Here is a 22,238-nt window from a genome sequence, read left to right as displayed (position 1 = left end):
AGCATATTCATTTATTTACCACAAGAAGAAAGTCACTGCTACTGCAAAAGCAGAAATCAAGCCAAAAAAAGGCACCAGTTACACTTTCATTAAATGAGTATTTTTGCAAAAGCTGCATATTATCTCCTCTGCACTCTATAAATTGTAATGTTACATGCAAAACCCAACAAAATTGGCTATTTTTCAGCAGAAATAGAACGATCTGGTGGGGAGGTAAAAAAGCACATGCACACAATAAAAAAAACACAGCAAACATATAGAATAAGAAAAAACAGCTCCACAAACAAACAAAAGAAGTCTAAAGTTCTAATGTCTTACTGTATGTTTTTCTCACGTAACAAAAGATTAAGATAGTCTTTTATACTCATTAATTCATAGAAAGTAATACTACTTAACCCATAGCCCTTTTGAAAGCTTTCAGACTCAGATATTTTTCAGTAATTTTCGTACAGTTGTTTACACCTAAACCTGCCTTTAACAAGGTAACTGCTTTAAGAAGCAGTTATTCATACTGTCATCATCTCAGTATGGTCAGCAACTGAAAAACATGTAAAAACAGCTAATAAGCTGCAGCATTGCTAAGGTTCCTATGTTTCTGTCCATAATCTGTCAGTAGATCTACTTTGGTCTGCTCTGTTTATGACCAATGTATTTCAGGTCATTTTGTTCAGACACTTCTAATGATGAGCAAAGAGACCTCACAAACCAGGTGTGTACAAAATATTTTGAAGTTTTAAGTAATGATGTTTATGGTAGCCACATGCAAAGCAAAATTCCTATTTTCCCCTTTCTCATTATTCATGACACCAGAAAGAATGCACTCTTGCTGTTGCAAGTAAATTTTGGTGTTAAGCTATTAAATTTGGAAAAGTTCTCAAACAAAAACAATTAGATTTTTTTAACAGTGGCTCGCTTTCACTGTCCAGACAGAGGCTGAGGTTACCTTATCATTATCCTTCCTCCTCAAATACCAGAAAATGCAGTTTGCAGTCTAGGTTTTGAGATTAAAAAAAAAAAAAAACTAAAAAAAAAAAAAAACATAAAACAACTAAGAAAGTTTAAATCTCACTTGTACAAGTGAGACTTTTAGTCTCACTTGTAACAGTTAATTATAGTCATTCCCTTGTAAGACTCATGGAATCCTACATATTTACTGGGAAGAAGCTCCAATAAAATTTTGGATAATTCATTTGCACTAGCCAAGTAGGGCAATACATTTAGTTTTAGAAGTTTATAATGGTTCATAGATTAATTAGAAAGTTTATTCTACTACAATGTTTAGTTGAACAGTCTTGTTCACAGTAGCATATGTCTCTAACAGTAATCATGCTAGTTAGAAAACATAACCTTCAAAACATCTTCAATCATACCTATTTTGGACAATACTTTAATTTATTAAATCCCAAATCTGTGGTAATTCATATAACCTCAAAGATCAGAGTCTATGAATTTACCAGTCCAACCACTCTAAATAGCAGATCACAGAGCATATAAAAATCACAACTTCTATTTGAAATGTTTTACCACTGTTATCATGAAAATCACCCGGTGAGACATACACAGAATATTGTTTTCTAGGTGTTATTTAATATTAATATGAGATATGAGCTTGTCACCCCAAAAACTCAGCTTCTGAGCTTGCTGACATAGTTTTCTGAGATTTTCCCAAGACAATAACTATAAACATAGATATGTGTACATTCTTTCTGTTACACGTCCTGTGATGGGCATCTCTCATGGCCAGTGCAGTGGGAAAGTGTTATCCTGACCATCCAATCCCTGGCTGTGGTCAGAAGCATATGAATCCTGGGAGAAGAAATAAATTCTCTCTTCCTTTCACCACACCCCAAGCTGTTTTCGTGTGATCTATTCCTCTCCAGCAGCAACATGAGCTGATATTAAGCAAACAAAATAGCAACAAAACCCAAGAGAATAAACCAAAAAACACTGTGCAAAACCAGATAGGTGTCTATCCTTGTAAGAACATATATAGAAGCTACATATCATATGGTGAATTGGGCAAAGGTCCCACTGAGAACCATCTCACAGAACCATTTAGGGTGGAACACTTGAGATCATCTAGTTCAAACCCTCTGCTCAAGGAAGGTCAGCCAGAATAGATCATTCAGGATCATATCCAGTCAGATTTTTAAAATCACCAAGAATGGCTTCACAAATTCCTGAGAAACTTATTCCAGTGTCTGACCACCTTCATAGTTAATTTTTTTTGTGTGTGTTCAGAGGAAATTTCAGGTGTTCACTTTGTGTGCACTGCCACCCAACTGAACTGAAAGTAGGGAATTAGTAAGAATGTGCTTTCTACCTCTTCAACGCTTAGAACTTCCTTGAGCCTGATCTGCTGGGCAGAATGAACTTTCCTAGCTCTCAGTACGAGTGATACTCCTGTCCCTTAACCTTCTCTGTAGTCCTGCACCATATCCATTCCAGGGAGTCTGCAACATCCCTGTTCTGGAGAGCCCAGAACTGGTCCCAGCACTCCAGATGTGATCATACTAGCACTAAGGACAGCATTACTTCCCTAGACCTGCTGTTATTGCTTTGCCTTATGCAGATTAAAGACACTCTTGACCCTTTTTTGCAGAAAGCATGCCTTGTGGTCAGCTTGTCCACTGTGAACTCTTGGGCCTTCTCTGAAGGGCTTCTTTACAGCTGGGTGATCCCTTACATATTACTGGTGCATGGGATTATTCTTCCCCTGGGTGCAGGCTTTTATAGTTTGTTGAAATTCATCAGGTTCCTGTTTGCTCTTTTCTCAATCTTGTGGTGGTCCCTCTCAATGGTAGCAACCAGCCAGTCTATCAGCCACTTGTGCAGAGCACAATATATTCCATAATTCAAGTCATTAAAGAGAAGTTGAATTTTACTAGCCCCAGTATTGACCTGTGGGGTTCAGCACTAGTGACTTGACTCAGCCTGGACTTCATGCTTTGATACTGGGCACAGTTATTGGGCCAGGTTTTAGCTCACCCTCCATATCCAGATACATACAACACACTTGTCTGCAATGCTTACCTTTACTTTGTAAAACCTTTGAAACATCTATTTGCCTCCATTATGTATTGCTAAGAAACAAGGTAAATGGATAAACTTCTCTTTGGTCTGTCTCCTAGTCACTGTAATACTCCTAAACCAGCAAGGAAAATCTTTAATGAGTCATAACACTAGATTATAAATTAAAACAGCAATTCTTCCTTCCTTTCTTCTCCCCCCAGATAACCACTCCAGTGCAAGAAAAATTGCTAATAACTTCAGAAGAGAAAGCTCTCATTGCTCTGCCCCACAATTTTTGTAACCTGTGCAACCACATTAAGGAGCAGAAACTGTTAACTATGACCTCAGAGTCTACAACAGAACAAAAGCAGCAAGTTTACCAGCTGAGCTACAATACTGTATGTCTTATAATGATGTGCTACACGCATACGAACCAAGTCAGAGATGGAAAATTAATTCGGGTTTTTAGGCCACATTGCTAAACATTAACGAGAATCAGTATTTCATGCTTTCAGGGGTAGTTAATCTCTTGCTATAAACCCATTCATCAGGAAACAAGCATAAAATTTATCAGTAAACATTTATCTATATGAAGAAAGCAAATCCTGCTCCTTTCCTTCTCTCCCTCAGAACCCATCAAGTATTGTGCTTTCACAGGGTGAAATTTCGCTTTTTTTCCTGAATAGTTATTTACAAAGAGAGGATCTTGAATTTAATACTTAACCTCTACATAATTTAACAGCTACAGTTAAAGAATTAGATGAAACATGAGTGCATGCCATAATCCGTTGTTCTAGCACTTTTTTAAAAATCTTGGCAGAGTCACTGAGTACTGTCCTTGTAACCCAAGGAAGAGGGCACACAGCTTCATAAGAGTGACATGAACAGCCAATGCAGCAGAAAAAAATAAATTCCAAAGTAAAGCAAGTGCAGAGGCTACCTTACTCATTAAAATTTTCCTGTCGGTACTAAATGATATTTCAGTAGCAGGCAATATAGTTCTATGTCTGGTAACTGTGGCTAACTTGTGACAATTTGAATTGTGCTATACAAATATGGTTTTAATAGTATGACTCATTATATAATAAAAATATAACACAAGTGAAAAAGAAAATAAAGCCATATTGTAGTTTTGGTGCTTCCATACACATTCTTGCTAGCCTTCAGTACTGTGTTTCTTGGAGTCAAGAAAAACTCAGTCACACTTGGAAATAAAGCATACACAGATGTAGTAAGAAAATAGGTTTTATTTTCAAATTTTATAGAAACATTTTAAGAATGCTTAAATAAAGCAGCTGGACAGCAAGTTTCTGTATAAATTCCAGACTGAAATTCAAGTACTTAAATTAACAAATATTTTGATTTTTCAACACAGACATTCTATCACAACTATTTATATTTTCCTACAAATACTAAAAAGTGAACTTATGCCATTAAGATAACATGTAAAAATATTTCTAAAACATAGCCAAACTCACACATTCTCAAGTATTCCTACAGACAAATCCACAAAGGCCCAGATTATGTGCACAGTAAGTCCTCTTTAAACATAGACAGTTCCCTTCAATATATATACCAAGTTACTTGTTTTCTCCCACTACAGTAACATTTATGGATAAATGGGGCTCAGTCAGCTCACTTCAGTTTTATTTTTCCAATTTATTTTTATGATCAGAGTATTCCATCTTCTTTCAATTAAGTTACATACTAGACTTAAAATTAAACTGCAAATTTCAGTGTAACTTCTTTGGATAGCCACAATTAAATACAAAACAATGTTTAGCAAATTAGAGAATAGTACAAATTCAAAATATTTCAAGTTGTTCAAATGTTGAATATGATCTTTTATATTTAGGCAACAGTGTACAAGAACTTTGGTACAAATATAATAATGCTTATTTTTAGTTTTCTTTCAGAAGTCCCTGATTTGCTAATACTTTATGTGCGTATAACAGAATTCTTTTCTGAAGTCTTTCGTGGCAGGGCTTTAGTTAATGGTGGAGGCTTGTAGAAATACACTGCCATAACCACAAAGATGATAGTGATGATTTTGCAAGCAGCACCTGAATGCAAAGAACAAGAGAGTCTTTATCGCACTCAGTTTCAGTAGCAGACACAGTGTTTCAGTCATTTATAAAGCTTCATATGGTGAGCTACATACCCCCTGTAAGACTGAAATTCATAGCCTCCATTTGAATGAATTTTACTTGAATGGCAAAGGGCAGATACAGTTATCCAGCTGAATTCAGACTCTTCACCTGCCTGCCAATTTTTGCTTGCAGCAGCTATTACCTTTGCTCCAGTTCTGTATTTCTTCACCCCATTCTAGCCTTAAGTGCAAGTCTTTCTTACTTCTTGTTTCAGTACTGTCATTCATTATTATCAGTATTCTCTTTTCCAGGAACTAAAACTTCCTATATAGAATGCCTGTTAAGTATTGTCTCGTCAGCTGTCTTAAAAGGTGTTTGCGCAACTTGGAAGGCCAAGGAGAAGGGAGAAACAGGAGGGATTGTATTTGACCACAAATATGCCATGAGATCCTTAACCTCAAGTTGTGACTACTGCTTTTTCAGTTTGAGGATTAGACATCAATTTATACACTGTAAATATCACAACTGATAGAAGACAGGACAGAAGCACTTATCTCAGATGCAAGCTCAGCCTACCCTCTCTCCCACTGGCATATATACCTCACCTTTGAAAGGAACAGATTGTTAAACAAGTCAGGAATTTTTCTGACTAGTGTTCAGAGGTATTTTCAAGAACTTTATATAAGCTAAGGAAAAGAACTGAAATATAAAAAGAGGGAGAAAGGTCCCCAGATCTTAACTGCCAACACACCAACCCAGATAATCACAGAATGGTTTGAGTTGTAAGGGAACCTAAAGACTGTCTACTTCCAACTCTGTGCTGGGGACAGGGGCACCTTCCACTAGATCAGATTATGATATGATATTATTCCTATTATCAGATATGGCTCAGGGCCCCATACCTTGAACACTTCCAGGCATGGGGCATCCATAACTTACCTGTTTCAGTGCCTGGCCACCCCTCAGTAAACAGTTTCTTCCTAATACCTAACCAAAACCTATGCTCCGAGTTTTATTCCATTACCCCTTGTTCCATCACTATGATGTCTTATAGAGTCCTTCTCTATCCATCTTTCTTGTAGGCTCCCCCTCAGGTACTTGAAAGGCCTCAATAAGATCAGCTTAGAGACTTCACTTTCCCAGGCTGAACAAGCCAAATTCTCTCAGCCTTTTCTTTATAGGAGAGATATTCCATCCCTCTAATCATCTTCACACCCCTAATCATGCTTATTGCCCTGAGGACAGACTGAAGTCTGAGGCAGTCCTTTAAAATCTAGTAAACAAAGTGACAATGAAGCAAGATCAAAGACCAAAGTTATTTTGTGTTAATATTAAAAGAGTTTTTAATGTAGCCTTTCAGATTTACTTACTGTGGTGTTTCTCCTTCCATAATATTTTGCTGATCATTTATGAAAAAAGTTAAAAAACACTGTGGCTAAAAATGAAAAGTGCAAAGTTTTATTTCAAAATAATTCCCATCTAGCAGTCAAGGTTAGTATATGTATTACCTAGTATAATATAAAAGACTTACTTATGCCCATCAGCGAAAAAGCCATTCTTTCATTGTCATATATCCAGCAAGCTCCTTTAGTTTCACATTCATTAATATCCCAGAGAGTACAACTGTTGTCTATAGCTACACCAAACAAAATTGGTCCAGGAATAGTACCTAAAAAAACACAGTAACACGTTAAAATGTTTGAGCTACTTGGCATACTTGGTTTTCATGCATACAGTGAAATGTGAAGCTAGTGGGGAAGATAAAATGGGAGAACCAAACACTAAAAATAACATTTTAATCAAAGTCATAGGTCTCATATTACACCATAAGTCTGCACCTAACATTGCTCTCAGTTAATACATATGATGCATAGAGTTAATTAGTTATCAGTTCTCACTTTGTTAAGCAATAAGTTTATTCAAAGACTTGAGCTTCCTCAGTCTTCACTGGGAAAAAAGTAATCAAAATCAGCAGTGAAAACAACTAATCAAGGAATCAGGAATTTAACTGAAAGGAAAGAATGATCATACACACCAATCTGTTCCAAATTAAGAGAACTAAAATATCATCATGTTAAATGGTCAGTTACACATTCCTCCCCATTCCTCAGATTCCTCTGTAAAGCTTCCAGAAAAAAATTCACCAAGAAAAGCAGTGTTTAAAATTATTCTTGCATATACTTTATTAACTCTCTGTGATTTTTGTATGTTATAAGGCACTAGTGTGTTGCATTCAGGTATAGCCAATTTTAGAATAAACATACCAGGTACATCACTGCATGTCTACCAACCTACCCGAGACCTAAACTCTCCTAGAGCTAACCAAGTAGCTATGTCCCTCTAGGTCTTCAGCCTAAAACTCTTCATGATTCCTAAAGCTTACAGCAAAAATATGTTGCTGGTAAGTAATCCTGTTAATTGCTGCCTTCTTCAGTCATAGTACAGGCAGTGCAAATAGTTCTATCACTCCACAGTGAAGTCAGGAGTTAGAGGTCTAGAATAAACATCTGAACTCTGAGTGAAGTGAAACAGAGACCCTCATACAACACTGGGCACAGACTTCCAGCTATTTTCCACCTTTAACGATTTTTTGCTTTTATTATATTTTATCAGTAGAATGACTTAGATTAATCAGTTTGAACAGAGCAAAGCAGAACTCACATTGTTAGATATGTGATCTCAAAGAAGAGGGAATGGGGGTAGTACTAAGTATTGGCATAAAAGTCCAGTCAGCAACTGTGTCCCAGTCTTACATTAAATATACCATTTTAAAACTGTCTACTGCTAAAACAAGAATTTTAATTATTCCTGAGAAAATTCAAATGTGTGTGGACCAGAAAATACCTATGCATAACTTAGTTTTACTTAAGGAAATTCATCTGTCTTACTGAAATGCTGAAGATGCTTAGACTTACAATTTAAGTATTATATTTCCCACATTATACTCTGTAATTATTTATCTACAATTATCTACAATTTCAATAAATGCTAAAATTAGTCAGACATTTTGAAGGAAGGAAGAAGAGAAAAGGCTTCACATATTCACTTTCCTTTAAACTTCTGTATTTCAGATCTTACATTAAATTGTTTTCTATTACATCAGTTTTTCTTATCTCAGCTTTCAGAATGGGCCGCCTTCTGGGGAAAGTAGCAGCAGATGCCCTTTACTGAAAGAATGACAGTTACCTGTATTTGGTTTGTGGTTATAAGAATGAAAAAGGCTAGAGAGAACATGAATGCCCTACAAACAAGGAATTTGAATCCAATGGTACCTTACAACAAGGGTATCCTATAAGCCAATGACAGGCTGCTTCGAGCTCCTCTGAAAGCTTTTAATCCATTATTTAAAATTCTAGGAAAATTTGTCAAATAAGTAGATTATTCAGAGGCAAATGTTTCAACATGAAAGTCATACCCAGTAGTCGCAGAAACACTGACTGTACTCCAAGAGCAAATGAGCGCTGTTTATCTGGCACACACCTGTAAACAAAATTTGCAGTTTAAGACGGAGTAAACAAGTCCCAGTTCTCTGCTATGTCCCTCAGTGAATATGTTTTTTTCTCTATATACTGTCAACCTGGTAATTGCTGAGGGGCTTAGAAATCCAATGTGCAAAACAAGTAACCAAACTATTTCAAGTAGTGTTTAGACAAAAGATAGGAAAACCACCAGTAGTCCATCAAGAAATTTTAGATTTAACTAGTTTAACAAAATAGTATAAATAAAAAGGAAGCTTGCTATCCTCACCATGATATACCGTTGAACATCTTTTCCACAGAACAACCAAGGAAATTAAAACTGTGCTAGGATGCAATACTGAGCTACTATACCTAAAGAAGCAATACATGAATTGAGACTAGACTACAGCACAGCACAACATGATATATTTCCATAACCTCTGCATATATTCACTTGACCTTATAAATAAACTGTGCTGGCCTATGCTATACAACCAATATAATGATTTAACAAGTAGTAGAATGTATGTCCTTACCCTTTACTTATTTTTTTTAAATATATTTTTCCAGGAACATACATATTCTCATGATAGCATCTTAGAGGCGCTACCATAAAGGTTAAATATAACAAACTTGTTTAATTTACACAATTTAGTTTCAGAACAATTTTCTTTAATAAATTGTATAATGTCTTTTATTGAACCCCCTGAGTTGAAAAACACCATATTTACACATTCAGAAGTTATTCCCACATTCTGGAGCATGTGTGAAAATTAGCCACATAAAAACATCCAAGATAAGCCCTTATCAGCAGTCAGTATTAGGTTTTTATTACCCATAAAGGCAATTAAGAGGAGAATAAGTTTCTTATAATGCAGGTGATTATTTCTAATACTAGAACCCTGTCATTAATATATGAGTTTATGTTTGAAATTGCACAAAATAATCTCACTGAAAAGAGATCAGAATATACTGTAAGAATTACTGACATTTAGCTATTTAAATTAGTTTTTGAAATATTAAACTACTTACAGTCCTTTTTTCCATAAAAACTGTTCCACTGTCTCAGCTGAATTATATAAAGATTCAAATATCCAAATGCTACTGCTTAGAATTATTGAAATAAAACTATGTCAGCTCAATTTTGAAGCTAATGTAGAACTTCATGCTATTCTGCCCCAACACTAATATGACAAGCTGTTAATTCCAGATTTACACTAAATCTGAACAGGAGGCTACTACAAAGCACTGTTGCAGGATGTTACTGATTTCCTCAGCCCCCTGCCAAAGGGCATCTAGCCATATCCTCACAAAGCAACATGCTTATGCATCATGGTTATCCTCTCACTAGAAGTATTAGAAGTACAAGTCAAACTTCAACATAAAGCAAAACAGCTCTAGATTTAGAAGGAGAAACACATTTTAAAAGTAACAACAAAAAAAATCTAGCTTTCATATAAATTTCAGCAATTTGAAAGACAGCAAAACCACCACAATTTATATTAATAACCATCGTACATACAACATGAGAAGTAGTCTACACTTCTTGACAGACTACAATTTTTCGAGCTGGAACTCTGAACCGAGACAGGAATCTAAAGTACAGAATACAAGACTAATTGTTATTTTGTCCTTTTCCTGATAAAATTTGAAATGCTGATACTATCAATAGACAAGCTAGTCAAATATTTTCTTCATCAAAGCACACGGCACATTTATTCCTTTTTGCTTTAACTAAAACAGTCAAGAGTGCACCCATAAAATGGATTCTGCTACATGCTAGAACGATTTGTTTTTAACAGATTTAAAGCTTACCTATTAAGTGTAACACAGGTGTATGACTGTGCTCTGTTTAAAGAACTGCTTGTTTACTACACAGCCTTGTTTAAATAGCACATTGCAAAGCAAAACAAATAAAAATATTTCATTGATACTACTTTTCAAAAGACCAAAAAACTTTTCTTTATTTTTATTTTTTATTTTGATATTACTTTTCTTTCCGACCAAAAAACATACCTGAGAATGGCCACAGTTGTTGGAGTAGTAGCCATAAATGTAAAAACAATGGCAAAGAAGAAGAAGGTCAGGAACAAAGGTAAAAATTTGCATTGTGTTGGACATTTCCCAGGGACAGCTTCATAGAGAAATTCTTCTGAACCATTTTCTCTTTTTGTTTTCCCAACACAGGAACAGTTGTAGTATGTCTACAAATAATTTATAAAACAAAATTTAGCTCCAAGACTGCAGAAAATGACACTGGTTTGGTACATTTGCATTGCATTTGCATCACACAAGACAAGAATAAACACTGACTTTACCATATGGGAAACAGTCAATTTCCTGATGAGCACATGACACTAACACTAATTTTTAAAACTGGTTCATCAGAACTTGACTGATTCACTTCGCCTGAGCTTTTGGACCTAAAAAGACAGTGATAGTCTCCTTTTTGTATGGAGCAAGCTTTTAGCTACAAGCATAAAAAAATTCAGAAGTTAGAGGCAAACCATATGCAAAGAGGTAAGCTCTACACTTAAGCCTTAGGCAGGAAAGAATAGAAGCAATATAAGACCACTTCTATAAGCAGGTGAACAAATAGAATGCTCTTCATCTAAATCCACGGAAATTTTACAGGAAAAATATCATGTGTCAGTGAAGTGTGAAATTTTGACAAGAAATAGTTAATCTCTTACACTTTCTTATGAATAATACCTCCACTCATTTTCCAGTATAAAAAATATAAAGTCCTTTCCTGGGCCAGCTTGCATTTTGGATGCCTCTATACTGCTCCCACATCCCTGCTCAAGAGTTTGTTGTACTAGCAGAGACAAGCACATAAAGCCTCTCAGTTCTGGGAAGGCTGGATAACAGTGCCTGAATAGGCACTTTCATGGCTTACCATTCCTGCACCAGGAGCCACTAACATTCAAGTTTGCAAAATTCATGGAAGCAGGTTGTCATATATACAATAAACACTGCATTTTGTTGAAAGGTCTAGATAAAAACTTCAGGTAATGTCAAGACAATTGCTGACTTTTCTGATTGTCAGTTCTATTTAAAGTACATTTGGATTTAACTTATTTTCAGCATTAGAAAGTCTGGTAGAAGTACATTTGTACTTCTATTCGTGCATTCTACATTTGTAGAATGGCATCACACAAGGGAGAAACACTGTGGCTAACCAGTAAACCCTTACAACGAAAGAGGACACAGAGATGGGAAAGAGTGATGCGCCCAGAAAGCTCACAGAACAATGCAGGCTGTGAATGACCAGAACTGTTGCAAAGAAGGCTATACAGAAAAGAAACAGCTATGCACTTCAGTGAATCAAGAGTGGTGTAAATGGTTCCCTCTGAGTTAAGAGAGTGGAAACATTTTCCTAAGTTAGCCAGACCAGCATGAACACGGGGGGTGAAGGGCAGGGAATGTGGCTCGCCCCAACAAAGAGTATAAAAAAATCAGACAACTACCAGAAACATTACAGAAAGCAATGGGCTTGACCTGGCTTCAACCCATGTATGCCTTCCCAACAACTGGGGAGGCCCAACACTGTGACAGGGAACATGTTAAGAGACGAGCAGTGGGAGTCACACTGGTACCACAAGTGGACTGTGTATTGCAGTCACTGGATTTTGCTAAATACAATCTACATTTGTATTGTAGGGAAGGATATTTTGATGATAGTGTAAAATTACAGAAAACCAGAACAAACCATATCAGCTATCTTCATTGCATAAAGTACCTTTTTCATGTTGTTAAAAAGATATGAGGCACATCCTGCAAAACAGGGAGAAAAGTACTGGACTTCATCACTGCCACAAACTGGGTAGTACATGGAGCGCAAACACCTGCAGTTAGCATTGCATGGTGCCGTTAAGTTATATGGAGTGCCTGCTCTGAAAAGCAGAAGTTAATAGGCATTTAAAAAAGCAATTGAAAAACAGAAGATATGTAAAATATTTATAGCATAATAATTATTAAAATACTCTATTAATGTTATTTATGCACTCACAGTTGTTTAAAAATAAGTATAGTAGTTAGAGCTCTAGATTTTCCATTTATTATACACCTAATTATTTTTATTGCTATTATTCCCTCCAAAGATTATACCTCCAATTTCCACTCACAAAAGAGATGACAAAATTCTGCATCTCAGCCCAATTCTTATATTATCCTCTCCCTCCCACTTAGGTATTTCAATTTCTTGAATTTATAATTTCAAGAAAAAATACAGGATTAAAACCTGTACATGGAGTTGTTTATTCTATTGATCATACTCCAAGATTTTTCCCCTTTATTGTTTTGAGTCCAGTTGCAAAGCAACCTAATTTTTATTATTTTTAACACTGCCATGCAGTATTAAATTGTATGAGCACTAAGACAACTGCACATGTTCAATGCAGGATGCAATGACACATCCTGAATCATCTTAAAGATTTCCTCTGGCTGTTTAGGGAATACCTAATAACTAAACAGAGTTTACTTGAACTCTTGCATACTATTTTTATTTTCAATTGAGGCATTTACTTCCAATACAGGTCATCATATGGTTTTGTATGAAGTAGTCCCACTGTATTATTAAAAAATCACTTTGGCTTGTGTGAGGACTGTCCTCACACAAAAGGCATAGCCAGAGAGAACAAAAACACTGTTTGATTTTCTAATAGTAGCTCATTAGTAAGTAAAGAATTTTCACAGGTTAAAAGCTGAGTCAGCTAAAACCAGATTAATAGCACTGTCAGTAGAGTTTAAATACTGTACTGTAAAATGGAAGTTCCAGATTAATTATGTAAAAGGCATGTGTCCTTGTGAGAATTTGAGATGGCAAAAAAATACTAACAGGAGAAATAGCTTAACTAGGAATTAACTTACATACATTCAAACTTCAAATGGAACATTAGGGACATCGTAACTGCATATAAAATCCATTTTGTTGTAGTACAGCAGAATCTCACTAAATTAATTTGTGTTTTAAGCCTAAGCAAACTCACTTCAATTCTTCTATGTATGAAGAATGAACTACAGTTTACCATAAGCAAATCCACTAATCACAGATTTGTACATTCAGTGCCTTCCTAGCCTATGAAGCATGCAAAACCTGGAACTATTTAATCAATTTGGTGGCATTTGTCCTGCTTACATGTCCAGTGTGTCTTTCCCCTGACCTCCAAAGAGGGACTGAACATGTAGTTAGGCACAGTCAGAGAAAAATATTAAAAAAAAAAATACCCCTGGCTTTTCTAAAACATCTAGCAGATGAGGCCATCAATTGCTCCTTAAAAATCTCTCTAGGAGTTTTTAAGCAAGAGACCCAGAGATACGTGGAAATGAACAAAGTACAGAAACAGTCATTCCATTTCTGTTACTTCAAGTTTTTAAGGAAGCACTGGGCAATATAATTTGGCAAAACCCATTCTTTGAAGTGCCTGTTAGACAAAATAAACCATGTTAGTTCTGCTGATAGCCTAATTCAGTAATAAACAGTGTTACTAAAAGTAAGATGCTGTTTTCATTAACACTAACAAGTGATCCTGTACTCATATAATTCTGAGACTCAACCTGCAAAAGCTTCCCTCACCTTTTCAGGACATTTTTCAATAGGAAGACAATGCTTGCCATGAAAGATTTCTCTAAATTCTCCACAAAAATCTACATCAAATTCCTAGTCAACTCTCAGAGCAGTCTCATAATTTATTCTTTCAGAGGCATTTGTTCAGTATCATAAGCAGAAGGCAAACACTTGGGTGTTCTTCCACAAGTATATAAATTTATTATTTTTTAAAGCTACTACAATATATTGTTTTTCTTCATGAAAAAGTTGAAGAACTGTCACTGTATTAGTGCCACTAACTATTCTAATTCACACGTCCAGTGTGAATACTTTGTCAAAAGTATAATCCAACATGTAACACTGAATAAGGTAGAACTGAGCCATTTTTTATAATGGATACCAAGGGAGGAGATACATTTCAGGACTGGTTAACTTCAAATTGCTGGGGGTAAGTAGTCTTCAGCAAGTGTTAAGCTAAATAACTGATGAAGTTACACAAAATTGTAAAATGCAAGTTAGTTGTATTTAATTTAGGATGAAAATCAGTTCAGCTGTAATTTTTGTCAGCTGCTTGTTATCACAGGACCTGATATAAAAATACGGATAATTTCATATACCATTTTCTATACTATACCTTCAGCATTTTATTGATGGATACAGATTCATTTGCTCAATATGTAACTATAAACTTCCTACAGCCAAAATCCAAATTCTGATTAACAGTTCTGAGTTGTTCAAATCCTCTGTCTATTAGAATTTTTTCAGACACTGAAGCAAAGCCATATTTTAGTCATTGCATTTCAACACTAGCCTTTAAATATACTGACAATTTATACAGCAAGTTATAAAGATAAAATCAGAATGAGTGGTAACTTGGGCTTTAAGGTTTTTTACTTTCTTTCAGTCACCAGTGTATATGGAACATTGCTGATTCACTTTGCGTACCTTCTGGAAAAGGAAATACAAATGAATATTAGAATATCATAGCAGTAAATTTCTACTTTCTGCCAACTTGCTTGGGCATTAGAGGCAACAAAACTAATTTTCTCCCCAACCCATCTTCTGTGTTTTCATAGTACATATCATGCTATTGTGTCAGTAAACTGCACTACTCCTCCATCTTATTTAGCTTCAAGTGCCTTTTCATGCATTGGAAAGCTATCAGATTGTATTTCATACAAGATCGTGATACCTAGACTTTCCATAAAATGGTGGATTGGGGAAAACAATAAAAAGGTATTGGTAAGTTATTTACCAGCTTAAACAGCACAAAATTCATGCCTATGATTTATTTCAGATGGCATGTAGCAGTCCCTAGGTATCAGCCTACTAGAGTTATTTTGCACAGCACCGTCTCTTTGGCAGTGCCTCAAACAGCTGGTGTTGTCTCTTGCTGTGTTAATTCATGATGGAGTAAATGACCACTTGAGAGCAGACTTTTGGAATACCTAGTTGCCTTCCTTCCACTTTTAAACACTGCTGGTGTATACTATTTGAAACTATGGGAATTGAATAAATATTAGTGTTAAACCCAAGAGTATATTAAAACATATTTACCCATTATATGTTTCAGAGACACCTGCAAAAGGTTCATTTCCGCATTTAGCAAATAAAAATACTGTGTTTAATATTAGGGCCACTGAACAGGTGCTTATCATGAACTTGATCATGCCTTTGCAATTCATTTTGCACTTGGAAACCAAGACACCACTTATGACTTGGCCTAGCGCTGCTGCTGGAATTAGTACAAGTCCTAGAGGAAAACAAGACAAGGAGCAGTTACATAAAAATGCAAGGCATAATTGTGAAGCAATTAAGAGTGCAATTTTATGCTAAGAAAAAAATCCAGTTACTTGCAAAATGCAGTCCACGTGACATTGTTTCCAAACCATACTACCAGAATCTAGCTGCATGAGTAATTTATTCTACTGTTACATCACCTTCAGCCTTTCCAGAGTTTTAACTGGAAAGTGTAATTTATAGTTGTCCAAAATCCAACATAGCCAAACTAGATGACTTAGGAGCACTATGGGGCAGGAATCTCCGAACACCAAAAATTGTCTGCATGAAAATAGAAAATTCTCTTTCATTCTTTCAGTGTTTTTTTGACATGTCCATGCTCTTTCTTATACATCTGTTACGAACTTTTTAATAAGAGAACATAAACACTATTATACAAGAGACAGTACAAGACGCAAGAAGACATCAACTGAAAGATTTAAAGAAGTCTAGGTCAGTGGGGCAGTTTTGCTGTCATATCCCACAATGACTTATCCTCTTTGCACTCCAGATAAATAACTGAGCATTTTTATATGGCTAATCTATATAAAAACATTACAACACTCAGTTTTCCACTTCACTCCTAGTTTTTGGTTAACAACTAAGCATATATTCCAATGTGTTTTTATGCAAAACTTGCAGATGCTTTGTTTTGATGCAACAATACTATATAGTATTGCCCAGAGAAGCAATTCGGGAAGTCTTTCCCAAACACATTTCTGTTGGAGAAAGAGCAGATCAGCTACCATAGTTATATTGCAGTACTCTACATCTTAGCAAGAGACATTATAGAAATATTAAATCTACATATTGCAAGCATCTGGCATTATAGACATTTCTGCCTTGATCTGGTTGCTATTCTTCAATAAGTTAATCATGTGAATCTACAGAGAAAGCTCTTCCCATCAGATGTTTCCTGTTTCTCTAATACTCAGTTTTTCTCTAATACTCAGCTCTCTCCTGTTCTATTACTTCTGCATGTCAGATAATAAATAGGTGACAGTAAGCCAGCTATAGAACCAGTTACATAATAGACTTCTTACATATTCTGACTAGTCATTTTACTTCAAACTCATTGTAATGTCAGTGTGGAATTAAAGAAGAGAAAGTCAAAGTCAACTTCTTATTTGTAATAAGCATTGCTTTTTTTCTAGCTGCCCTGCATTTTGATTGTTTAGTACAGACTAAGACACTAATGCTCCTTCAGCTGATTTTAAATAAGGAAAATTAAACATCTTTCACCAAGAATAAGAAAGGAATAAACTACAGTGTCATCAACATACAAAATCCTCCGTCTACTTTGAATATGAATATCAAGTATCAAATATATCAGTATCAAGTCTTCAGTCTACAAACAAGTAGAGCTATTCCCTTGAGGAATTAAGTACTAGAGTACTTAAGGGCAGGCAAGAATAACAAAAATACTGTTCTGATTACTATATTCCATCTGAGGACATTCACAAATATGTCAAAAAAAAAGATACCCATATAATCTTCCACCTGTAATATTAAGGAAGTGTTCAACACAATGTATATAATATTTAAAAATAAAAAGCCGTATTACCTCCAAGAGTTGCTGAAAAACTTGAAGACTTTCCAAACTGATTTTCTATAAACTTTGGTAGAAATGTGGCAAATCCAGTAGCAACTAAAGCTTCTGAGGAACTGGCTATTATTAGACTCATAAGCACTGGATTCCTCAACAGTATCTATGGGGAGAAATTATCATAACACTCTGAAAATTATTTGATTTTCATACCAACTAAAGTAGAAGTAATTATATTTTAAAAGTAGAGACTCTGAAATGGAACTTCAGTAATATGCTTTTCTAACAAATCTCAAGCATCAACAAAATAAATGTGCATTAAATTATCAGTAACACTGAAGTCTTCCCTATCAAAGCACAATTCTAAGTCATTTCTAAAGACATCTACCATGTGAGAAAGAATTTAATTTCTCAGAATATATTCAGTTTCAGCAAATTTGAGATGCTTCTTACCATGAGAGCCATAGGAAAGTCTTTAAAACTTTTTCCAATATTGCTGGTCTGAACCAGTACCTGACTTCCATCATCATGAGTTTCAGAGATTTTTTCAGCCTGAATTTTTGCAGTTCCTACAAATGGTCATATTTACCAACAATGAAAACATTGAATACTTGCACTCTTAGACAATGTCAAAAAACTACAAAAAATTGTGTTTACTTTAGTTGGAAAATATTTCAGATATTATAGGTCTTCTTTCCTCTTTTATTTGTACAGATTTTTAAAGAGATCAATAATGTATTTTTGAAAGAAGATTTTTGTTGAAAGCATCACACTTCCATTGGAAGGTCTTGGCAGCAGTAAGATATTATCAGGAATACCCTAAAAACTTCAGAGTATGCTGAAGACTTTTTTTTTTAATAATCATGATCACATTCTCCAGTTTCCTACTTAATTTTTGCTTTTCCTCCATCATTTCTCCTTCAATACTAGTATAGTATGTCCCATTGGATGCTCATGGAATTTCTGTATTATTCGTCATAGGTAACACAGAAGCTTTAAATACAGTCCTGGGTGCCTAACTACAAGCATCTTTCAAACTTTCACCACTGGTCTCTATGCTTAGGTATGTGTTTCCAGTCCTGCTGTAAATCATTATAGAGAATCATAGAATGGTTTGAGTTGAAAGGGGACCTTGAAGATCATCTACTCCCAAGCCCCTGGCCATAGACAAGACCACCATATACAAGATCCTCACTCTAGCTGATTCACCTTGTCTTAAAGACTGCATATTGGAGGAGAAAACAAAAATAAATAAAACTTATATAATTTATAAATAAATAAAATCCTTGTCCTCAGATTTTAGTCAAAGACAGTTGACTGAGAAACAGAATCAAAGAGGAAACATTTAGTAGTCTATAGCCCGCAAATATGCACACATGTCTCTTCCAAAGTAGCCACATATTGCTAAACCTTTACCTGGTAGACGCCTTGGAAAGCATGAAAAAGGTATTATAAGAAGCCAAATTGCAAAAAAGCATGCAAGAAATCCTATCCACCATGCTCCAAGCCAACGTGGGTCATCTTGATCCACCTTTGTACTGGAAAAGTAATTCAGAAAAAGCAGCTTTACCTTTCTGAATTTCAGATTTCAGTGAGGGAATATTCAGGAATATTTTCTTTTAATACTTATTTAACAGAAAACCTTTTAATATTTCTATTTTCTTAGTTTCACATGTATTAAGTTTATTGTTTGCTTATGTAAACCAACTTCACTAGACAATTGTAAAAATATTGAATTCTACCAAACGGAACCTTCAATTCATTAGTTAATGTCATTGCAATTTAAAGACTATTCTTTGGCCCTGTTTTCAAGATTCTGAGGCATTATGAAGATACTGAAAATGCTGGATTCAGAAAGATTCCTCATAGTGAATGAGTTATATCAAAACCAAGTCAGAATTTCGGAATGCCACTGCATGGATCGGAAGGCTCTAAAACAGAGGAAATAAAAGTGTAAATGAAATTCCTGGTTTAGACATTAATATAATTTATAACACTTCATTTAAAAATGGACTATATTTCAACCGACTGATTTTTTAGCAAGTTTTCCCCAGGAGTTAAGGAGCAATATTTCAAATCTCATATTCCAACTCAAGAAAACAGTTCCACAAGAAATCAGTAGGTACACCTTAACCCTGAATAAACAACTAAGCAAAAGAAAAAGCATGTTTTGCTACTGAGGTATAAAATAGCTAATATTTAAATGCTAGAACTAACTATTTGCATGACAGAGAAACTTTCATACACAATGGAGTCACTCTGGGAAGTAACTGGCTTGAAGCTTTTTTAAGTGCAACTCGTTTCCAAGTTAATGAAACTCTTGAAAATACAGTAATTTTTGAAAAATTTTCTTCTCACAGGGAGAAAAGCTGAACATTTTACTAAAAGTTATTAGAAAAAGAAAATAAGAAGCAATAAACTAAAGTTGTATCTTGCCTTTCTGGGATCTGGATATCAATATAAACCTTAAGCAGTTGCCCTCCTAAGACATAGCCAATAGCAGGACCCAGCAGAGACATAGAATAGCCAATTCCTAGAAGAGAAAATATATCACATTCACCATAACTTCTTTAATTTTTTTTAAGGTTTATTGTAATAAAATACTTAAATCAACTTCAAACCAAAAGGTTTCTGTAAGTCAACTTGTTCTTCCACTGTCGCTACTTCAGTTATAGTATATAGAAGACAAAATCTGTAATTATGCCTCAAATCCGCAGCTCTCAGAAGCTTCAAATCAGAGTTTCAGCAAAAGGCATTTCACTGACTGCACCTTTAAGCATTATTAGATTGCTTTCCTTCCCATTTTGTGCCTACATTTAAAGATAACTGGTGAAAAAAAAATTAGTGAAACTATGAACATTGGTTATTAAGTAAATTAACCACAATCTTTAAGAACTTGCTTATTTATATTTTTGAATCTTCAGTTATTTTCTAGATCTTCTAAAACCAGAATACAGAGTTACCTTAGAGTGTCTGACTGAAGTAATATCTGCCTTAAAATACAAAGCCAAGGCTCTTAAGAGCTCATGACAGTTTTAAAGAGAAAAAACCAAACAAAACACAAGAAAACAAACAAGCCCCTTGACGCCTCCCCACAAAGAAGAAAACACCAACCTGAAAAGCTGCTAGTATAATCATACCCTATAAAAGAGTACAAGACTTTTTTGATGACACAATAGTGTTACTGGCCTACCAGACAGATTTTTGTTGCAGTTTAGCACTCACTGATAGCAGGAATACTGTCTCTGCAAATTAAGGCTTACAATTAATAGCAACTAGATGCACCTTTAATTAGTAAAGATGTACTCCTGATCCAGGTGGAATCATCTGGATTTCTCATTTGGATCACAAGTACTTAATATCCCTCTAGTAAGAGAAAATGACGGGAGAATCAGGAGGGTGAGAGGGGTGCAAGAGGGTAAAGCAATGCAAAATGTGACAGTCAAATATTGAATAGATATATCCCAGGTTTTCCCACATTTCGGAAATAGTGACATGGTCATAGGAACTTTCTGACTTATTCATATTCATCCTCCAGAACTTCAGACTGAGTTTAGAAAGCAACTATTTTTTCCCACACACTCAATTTAAATACCATTTGGAATTAAGTTTAACTTCCATGGCTTTCATTGTAGATGTCCTACTCCTCATGAGAATGCACCCAGTGTAGAAGAGAAAGAAAATAGCATCTAAAACGTTGCAGGCTTACAGTAAAAGGTACTAGCAGCTGTTTATGGACAGCTTAAGGGGTAGATTCTGTGTTTATTTTGGTTTTGTTTTGTGGGTTGTTTTTTAGGGTTTTGGTTTTTTCCTGCATTGCATAAGTCTTATTGTATAAGGTAAAGCAACACAACATACTTCAACACTTAATACATTGCATGAAGCAAGAAAAAGAATCAACGTTTACCTACCCACTCATTTGCATTCCAGTTTTGTTACATTAGGTAGAATACACTGCTCTTTTGAATTCAACTCATGCATTAGTTTATTGTATTTGCTTTTTTTTTTTTGGAAGTATAAACACTGAGACCATTCTCCTGAGTTTTCAGGTCACTTCTTCCCCTAATCATGCAGACAACTCTAAATCTGCTGTATTTATTTCACTGGTTTCAGGGGATGGGGCAGGGGAGGAGGAAAAATTGTAATATTATCTCTCTCAAAAAAAGAAACATCAAAAACAAAACTTGTCTTTGTCATCTCAGATTTATCATATGCACCATCCTATTTGTTGATATCAAATGGAGTGGCTTGCCTGGAAAAACTGTGCAAAAATTGCATGCAAACAGATAATTATGTCAATTTTGCCCCTTAAAATATTAATTTCATCTGATAACAGTCCTGGAATCTAAGATGCTTTGAATTCCTCCTGCAAGTTACAAGTATAGGTAAGATGTTTTTAATCAGCTTACATATAAGATGGAGGAAATAAATATCTTCATACCCATAGAAAACACACTTAAACTGCAATAAACTTGGCAATAAAATAGCACATAACTTAGAGAATGGTGACTGAAAAAGATTAAAAACCAGTGTTAAGTATTAGTACTCCTTAGCTTTTAAACTGCTCCAGTGAAGCAATCTCTGTACTTCCAGCACAGCCAAGTGCCAAATTTGTATGTGTCTAGAGAATTGATCACATGAGGCACACCAGTTTATGCACTGAGTGGACAGCCTGCTATTAAAAGGTAATAAAATAAATAAAATTATTAATCTAGCTACTGACCTGACTGATACACAGTATTTTTCAACATCTGTGACTAAAAGTAAGTTTTTGCTACAACTTATTCTGTTAACAGACAAGC

General features: G+C 35.2%; 1 protein-coding gene across 1 annotated transcript in view; it reads right to left on the bottom strand.

Annotated features, from left to right (window-relative positions):
• Positions 1-4,261: 4,261 nt before the first annotated feature.
• Positions 4,262-22,238, bottom strand: part of SLCO4C1 (solute carrier organic anion transporter family member 4C1) — a 28,023-nt gene continuing 10,046 nt past the window's right edge. The window contains exons 4-13 of the mRNA XM_058826059.1: positions 19,873-19,969; positions 18,853-18,974; positions 17,890-18,005; positions 17,455-17,599; positions 15,669-15,864; positions 12,303-12,456; positions 10,577-10,764; positions 8,518-8,582; positions 6,634-6,771; positions 4,262-5,075 (exon numbers count right to left, since the gene is read on the bottom strand). Of these exons, the coding sequence (XP_058682042.1) occupies positions 4,951-5,075; positions 6,634-6,771; positions 8,518-8,582; positions 10,577-10,764; positions 12,303-12,456; positions 15,669-15,864; positions 17,455-17,599; positions 17,890-18,005; positions 18,853-18,974; positions 19,873-19,969 (1,346 nt within the window). The 3' untranslated portion in view covers positions 4,262-4,950. The remainder of the gene's footprint in view (positions 5,076-6,633; positions 6,772-8,517; positions 8,583-10,576; positions 10,765-12,302; positions 12,457-15,668; positions 15,865-17,454; positions 17,600-17,889; positions 18,006-18,852; positions 18,975-19,872; positions 19,970-22,238) is intronic.

This window comes from Poecile atricapillus, chromosome Z (genome assembly GCF_030490865.1).
Source record: "Poecile atricapillus isolate bPoeAtr1 chromosome Z, bPoeAtr1.hap1, whole genome shotgun sequence".
In the NCBI taxonomy this organism is placed as follows: Eukaryota; Metazoa; Chordata; class Aves; order Passeriformes; family Paridae; genus Poecile; species Poecile atricapillus.
The sequence above is the reverse complement of the archived record's forward strand: the minus strand, read 5'-3'. Positions and strand labels throughout refer to the sequence as shown.